This window comes from Electrona antarctica, assembly GCF_951216825.1.
Source record: "Electrona antarctica genome assembly, chromosome: 11".
NCBI lineage: Eukaryota > Metazoa > Chordata > Actinopteri > Myctophiformes > Myctophidae > Electrona > Electrona antarctica.
The window spans coordinates 12,107,094-12,114,500 of record NC_136792.1 but is presented as its reverse complement, the minus strand read 5'-3'; the positions used below and the strand labels follow the sequence as shown (position 1 = coordinate 12,114,500).

Here is a 7,407-nt window from a genome sequence, read left to right as displayed (position 1 = left end):
GGGAGAGTCGGTCCCAAAATACAAGTACAAAAATATAATAATAATAATAATAATAATAATAATAATAATAATAATAATAATAGTAATAATAATCCTAATCCCAATAATAATAATACATTAAAAACAACGTCACAACGTTTGCCTGACAACCGGCTAGCCAATCACCGTGCGACTGCCGTCCTTCCGTGGTATGGGATCATATATTAAGCCCAGAGTTTAGATATGAGCCATAGAAGTAAAGACAGTTATTAGATTGATTGATTGAAATATTTATTAACAGTTTGCAGAATTACAGGACATTTCAAGCACAACTCAATACAAAGAATGTTAACTGTGAGTGGACGACCCAAAAACTACGAGCCAGCCAGGACTCGAACCTGGAATCTTCTGCTCCGTAGGCAGACGCGTTATCCATTGCGCCACTGGCCCTATGAGCATCAACGGTTATGACAACTCTCTTCACTTAATGAGGCCAGTCCAATGACCAGAAGTTGGCAGAATGCACTGTAGGCAACAGCCCAAATCCCTTTATTTTAGAATAGATAATTTGTAGTAATAAATAGTACAACATAAACATTACAGAGACTTTAGTTGTCTCTCTGTACAATACTTTATGTTGCACACATGCCTAAAATTGCTGATATTTGCGCCGCCCTCGTTGAAAACAATGTAAACTCGGACTCCAGCTTGTCAGTTGTCTGTCACTATTTCCAGCCTTCCAGGCTGCATGAACAGCGCTCGAGTGCTCAGTTTTCTGCCCCCATCATAACTCTGTCTTACTGAAAGCCTGGTGAGGCGCGGCTGGGGTGCGTTCGGAAATGCGCACCGGGAATGTGGTCAGTTTGTTTGTTGAGTGTGGTGGGCGAAGGGGCCAGTGAGGCTATTCAACGTTGAAGCTCTGGGCCCTAGTGGTAGGAGGAGGGACTACAGGCGGACCCGTGGATTCATGACCGGGAAACCCCGTGCAGCTGGGCTTTAACATTGTGTCGTGACGTAGGACCATCACTCCAACGTCACCCCGGACCGACTTCCGGCAGTCTTCCGGGTGCTTCAAAACGCCACTGAGCAACTTCCACTGACATGAATAGCTGGGGGGGCGGAGCTTCGCGGCAGTTCAGTCTCTATCCTTTTATATACTCTATGGGTGGGCGGGGACGTCACAGAGTGCATTCAGTGTGCCTTATTTACGAACGACCACAGCTGTGACGCATTCATTTCACACCGGACAACCCCAGCTTCAGGGTAAGGTCGCTCAGTGCGGGCACTCGGATTTTCGAACGACAACGCACCGACTGCACTGAATAAACGAACGACAAGAGAGCACACCAGTGCGTCCAGGGCGCATTTCCGAACGCACCCCTATACTCATCTGCGACGAGAAGAAGCCCATCCTCTCTCCATCGCGAGAGTGTAACCGGTAGTTTTGTCGTGCTGCATGTTCATTCTGTCAAGATGGCGGCGCCGCAACAGCAACAACAACCCGGTGGACCGATTCCTCCTCAGGCAGGAGGAATGCCGCAGCAAGCTGCTGCTGCCTCTCTACAACAACAGCAGCAGCAACAACAACAACAGCAGCAACAACAACAACAACAACAACTGAGTCAACAGCAGGACTTTGATCCCGTTCACAGATTCAAGATGCTGATCCCACAACTGAAAGAGAGTCTGCAGGTAATGATTGGGCCCGAGTATCTAGCCGTGTTGTTGGATCAAGAGTAAAGACTATCATAGATGTATTTTATCGACCCTGACTCTAATTTAGAAAAAAAAACGTATATCTTGATCCAAGTCTAGGCCCAAGACAAAATATTTTATTTAGGTTATCTTTTTTCCATGCTAAAATGAATTATTTATTGACAAATGAGCAGCAGCAAGGCTGGTGGTCTCTGAATGATGGTATTCAGCAGACACAAGGTCATATTGTGTTGATTAAATCAACCAGCCAAATAGCCAATCAATCATTGTATTGTTACAACAGGTAACAATAAGGTGGTAACAGTGAGGTGAAACTATTGTTTAGGCAATAAGGTGGTAACAGTGAGGTGAAACTATTGTTTATGCAGGCTTTCGTGTTTGCAGCTCAAGGAGCCAAAGAAAAGTAAAAGCAAAGAATGGAAAACAAAATGACCCCCCCCCCCAAAAAAAAAGCCTGAACAAAGGACCATGTTAAAATCTGTATCTTCTATCTTAGTATCTTGTCATAAAGAGGTCCTAAATGTAGTGCATTCATAGTGAATAGTGTGGACACATATCTATGAATATCGGTCTAAAATAATGTCTCTAGTTGAGAACAGCCCTTCTATTTCAATTTCTATTTGTCAAAGAAGACATTAACCCGGTCGAGACATGTTGGCATTTTTATAGAATAAAAAAATGTTGTATCTTCCTCCACATTTTTTAGTGCTCGGAATCGGATCTCCTTCATTCTAAAACTTGGCCTCTGTGCCTTTTCTCTCATTTGTTTTCTATTTGAATATATATCACATTAACCTTGCCTCTATATTTATTTTTCACAGAATGTTATGAGAATTGCATCTCTGAATTTAGGCCACAACACATCAATTGATAATGGCATGTAAGTATCCTGGCATTCATTCACGCATTCCACAATGATCCTATTAGATCACACTGAACAATTTCTGTTTCTGATGATGATTTGTTGTTGTTTTTACATGATTTATTTTTAGCAAAAGCAGCGATGGTCAAGTTCAACGCTTTGATAAAAGTCTGGAGGAGTTTTATGCCCTTTGTGACCAACTGGAGCTCTGTCTGGTAAACACACACACACACACACGCACTCGTTCGACATTGATTGATTGAATACCTAATGATTCCCGATTTACAGTCAAGTACATCATTAGAACTGTTCCAAAATATGTGAAAACGGTATAGGCTAATGACTTCTCAAACACCAAGTCATGGTCAAAATTCTCACTTTTGCACTTTTTTTTGGCTCACACCACAACCGCAAAAACGCCTACAAAAAGAGAAAAGAACCTTGTTCAGGAGTTAGAGAACACTTTGAGGAAGACTCTTTTTATAAGCATTTGTCTGTGAGCCAAATAAACAAGTGTAAATGTCAGCATTTCTTCTGACTCTTTAACTTGAATTATGAGATATGCTTCCCTTTGCATATCCTTCTATAAAATGTTTACAGGACTTTGGGTTAGACTTACCATATTTTGAAAAACCCAAACCGGGACTGTTACAAAACCAGTTGTCTAGGGTTAAATGAAATGCAACATATGAGGGAGAAACGGACACTAGGATCAAATAATGCAAATTTATTCATTCAATCCTTTATTTATTCTCGAAAGACATTGAGGTTGCCCTCATTTGCAGTGTTGTCGAGATAAAATTATTATTATATATTATTACAATAATAAAGATATTTACAATAAATGGTGGCCTAACTAAAAAAGAAGATACAATAACAGGCAAAACTTCTTTCCTAAGGGAGCATAACTTAGCAAAAAACAGAACAGCTCCTTTCCTGAGGGAGCATAACTTGACAGAAGTAAGCAGTTTGGTTAACACACAGGGAAAGATCCTAGGTGATGTTTCCCCCACTGGGCTCCAGTAACGGAATGTGTGTGTTCAAATAGTGTGGAGCTCCCTGGCCAGCAGAGCCCCACATGACTCATGGGATTGATCAGGTCCCTGACGAGACGAGCCGGCCCCTCCAAGGTGGTACAGACCATAGACTCTATGGTCCATCACTGCTGCTTTTGCAACACAGTGTGGGCTTGTAGGTCAGCTTAAAAGACAACAGCAAAAAGCAGGCTGGAACGCACTTAGGTATTGCGGTGTTTTTTGTTTATGCAGTACGTGCCAGGAGAGTAGGTGATGTCCCCATGTAAACAAAGCCATACATTAGCATTTCTATGGCCGAGGGTCGTTAGACTGGTGGGGATGGGCAACAACAACCGCAGGCAGCCCAGTATATATTGCTATCGGGGGATGGTCGGCCGTCAGGGTTACTTTTCTTCCTGGAATTAAAAACGTCTGGGTTTCCGAGGCTACTTTTGTTCAAATCAAACGGCACACCTGGCCATTTCAAACGGCACACTAAAGTGCCGCGGCACACAGGTTGGGAATCACTGCCATAGAGTAATAAAAGGATGGAGGCCGAACCGGAGCGGCAGAAAAAAAGTGCACAAACCAGACCTCTCTCTTAACCATCATGTCTTTTTTGTTCTTGTGTCCAGCGGCTGGCCTACGAGTGTCTGTCCCAGAGCATCGACAGCGCCAAACACTCTCCCAACCTGGTCCCCACGGCCACCAAGCCGGACACGGTGCAGACGGAGTCCCTGTCGTACGCCCAGTACCTGGGAATGATCAAGTCTCAGATCTCCTGTGCCAAAGACATTCACAACGCTCTGCTGGAGTGTTCCAAGAAAATCGCGGGGAAGGGACAGCCAGCGGGAAGCATGTAGACTAGTACAGCAGACCACATGGCCGGCGCATTGCTACTACGCTTCCTATTCGGATTAAAGCCAGAGTTGTAAGTCGCCTCGTGCCAATAATAGCAGCTCTACAAGCTCACATCTGCGACACGGTGTGAGCTTGTAGATTGTCTGTTTGGCACCATAAGGCGCCAGGAGCATATGTGCTCCTAGTGACTTCTAGTGAGACAGTATATTTCACACTTAAGGGTGTATAGTGTTTTCAGTTTGTTTAAGTTGATTTAGATGCAGTTGTTTTATCTGCACACAAGCTTATGTGTTGAGACCTGCATTTTAGTTTTCCACTTTGGTTTGTTGTAAACATTGTAAATATTAATTTGTCTAAAAACAAATAAGTAATGGCATAAGATGGCCAGCAGATGGTGGCAGAGCAGCATGAGTTGCAACATTGCTAACTGAGTGCTCACATTTTCTAGACTGTTTGTATTATTGAATATTAAAACTTTCTACAGAATTTGTTGGTAGTTTTTCATTCAAGAAGGGTAGGGATTTCTTTTAAATATTCATTTTCTTGAGCTGATGAAAGACTTCAATTTGAATAGATTAATTTAACGGTCACTCAAGTATTAAACACAGGGACAAAATAAGTAAAATGTTTAAGTTGTGTTCCTATTCCTAACTATCAATAATGTAGCTGGAGCACCTCGATTAGGGTCCCTGGACCTCACATTGAAAACCAGAGGTCTATAGCCAGAGATTGACTGCTTTATGTTCGTCTCCCTCGGATGGCTCACGTTTCTCATTACGTAAACACACTTCAGAGACATACCACTCTGCCATGTGAAACCCTAGACAAGATACTGGAAACCCTCTTTGGTGCTGTGCCGGCCGCTGTAGACTGGCTCCCCCAGTACAGAGAAAGGTTGTCTGTATGTAGATAATGGGTAAAAGACGTTCCTGCAGTTTAAGATGACTATAACTTTAATCCCAAGACGGTGGTTCTCAAACGTTTTCAATTAAATTTGAAGAATCCCAACTTGATATGCATTAAACCACAGACCCCCCATTTAATGCAATTTGCATGTATACCTCTGGGGACCCTAATCTACACTGTAAAAGTTTTTCTCTGAAAGTGTACTGGACAGGACAAGGGTTCCACCACGCCTCAAGTCAAATTCAGGTTGGTCCTCCGTTCCGGTCCATCTCAGGACTGGCAGCAAGTATGTATGAAGAAGGAAGGCACTGGAGCAAGCTTGGACAATTAAAGCCCTTTTAATAACATGATAATACGTTTCAATATCAATATCACCTTGTTATAACAAATTTAAAAAACACTTCAATTGTCCAAGTTTGTTTGCTCCAGTTCCTTCTTCAGTGTACACAACAGTACAGACCTGTAAGGGTCCATTTGGTTCCAAGCTAGGGACCCCTCCCTCTCCAAAGGCTGTCCCTGGACGACCCCACTCTGAAAACCATTGATCCGAGAGATAAATGATGTGACGATGGAGCACATGATGAGCAGGTGTGAGATCTTCTGACCATTGTGGGGTTTATTGACAATGGATCTGGTTTAAATATACTCTGCTAGACCACTGCCAAATTGGCACAGCAGGAGGTCCGGGCAGGCACAATGCAGGGGTCACACAGAGGGAAACCTGATAAACATGCAGATAGATAGGCCTCCTAATGTGGAAGGTTTTCCACGTACAGTTAATAAACCACATGAAGTCATCTATCTCAGGGATTATAATGTACTTTCTGGCACAAACAAATAACACTTCACATACGTGAAATATGTCTTAACCACTTAAACCCCACATGGTTGACCGGAATCCCTCAGGGATCTATACTAGTATCTTTTCTGTTATTGTGGGGAAAGCTTTCGCTGAAAATAGCCGATGGACAAGCTTGTCGATCTGCTTGATCGACTCATTAGACCGACAACCTACCTCAAAACCAACCCTAACCGCAAGCATGGGAGCAGCGCATGTTCGACTAATCTGCATTTGCCTCCTCTCCTGCGAAAGCTTATCCCACAATATGGATGTTGCGGTGTAAGTAGTCTCTCTCGAGACAGACTGTTGACACTGTCAATATTCAATATAAGGAAAAGAGGGCGCTGTGTTTCCAATATTTCTTTTGACGATGGGTTCTCAGATTGGGGTGTAAAGGTGGTTGCACACTGGACACGTTTTTCGGAAAACCGAAACGGCGCTAAAAATCTGAAAAACCTTACTTGTCATTAATATAGTTGCAAAGGTATTAATTGATTGTCTGAGTCCCGTGGTGGGAGTTCTGGTCTGGTTTAGGTGAATATTAAGTAGTTCCATTTGTATTGTTGACCTATTTGGCTATTTCTACCATATAGCACAACTTCTGTTCAACTTTGACCTCAGTATGACTACGCCAGCAGCAGCACAAAACCAATGTGACAGAGGGGTCAATGTTGAACGAAATTTGCGCTTTAAGCACACAAAATCTGAACTAACCCTTTTAAGTAGTAAAGTAAACTTTATTTATAAATCTTAATGTTTCAACAGGAGCAACAGAAGAGGAACACATGGCAAAACTAAATGTGCACATTTTCCACATTTTAATTTTCAGATCATTTTCCATAACATGGAAGATGTTATCTTAAAAGTCTTGAAACTTGAAAATCTACATGAATAAGAAGATGAGATAAACAGGCTTTCTTCATCTCCAAATATTGGTGCATTGTAGCATTGATTTCATCAGGTGAAAAACAAGAGAAAGCAACATAACATATTAACAATATAAAAAGGGTACCATTCATTTGTTTTCTCATTTACAATGATTACAGCAAATAAAGTACAAAATCTAGAACAAAAGGCACTACACGGTATAATTACAAACAGACAATAAAGGTAACTGTCTTAGAGCACTATAGCGGATGAGTCCGCTTTAGACAAAATAGATTTCTTTTTTATGATGCCGTCTATAAAGTAACAGAAAAGCATACCCTATGAAATATTATATTATG

General features: G+C 42.1%; 1 protein-coding gene across 1 annotated transcript; it reads left to right on the top strand.

The window, feature by feature from the left end:
- The first annotated feature begins 1,178 nt into the window (after nucleotides 1–1,178).
- med29 (mediator complex subunit 29) lies at nucleotides 1,179–4,920 on the top strand. Its single transcript, XM_079514429.1, has 4 exons — nucleotides 1,179–1,671; nucleotides 2,517–2,575; nucleotides 2,688–2,772; nucleotides 4,209–4,920. Exons 1-4 carry the CDS (start codon nucleotides 1,453–1,455, stop codon nucleotides 4,434–4,436), a joined length of 591 nt encoding a protein of 196 aa, XP_079370555.1. The 5' UTR covers nucleotides 1,179–1,452; the 3' UTR covers nucleotides 4,437–4,920.
- The last annotated feature ends 2,487 nt before the right edge of the window (nucleotides 4,921–7,407 follow it).

What these genes read in the sequence shown, in the direction of transcription:
- med29 (XM_079514429.1), top strand. Translation starts at nt 1,453, where the DNA reads ATGGCGGCGCCGCAACAGCAACAACAACCCGGTGGACCGATTCCTCCT. An exon ending in AACTGAAAGAGAGTCTGCAG is followed by an intron (nt 1,672 to 2,516) that starts GTAATGATTGGG and finishes TATTTTTCACAG; the next exon opens with AATGTTATGAGAATTGCATC. An exon ending in ACATCAATTGATAATGGCAT is followed by an intron (nt 2,576 to 2,687) that starts GTAAGTATCCTG and finishes ATTTATTTTTAG; the next exon opens with CAAAAGCAGCGATGGTCAAG.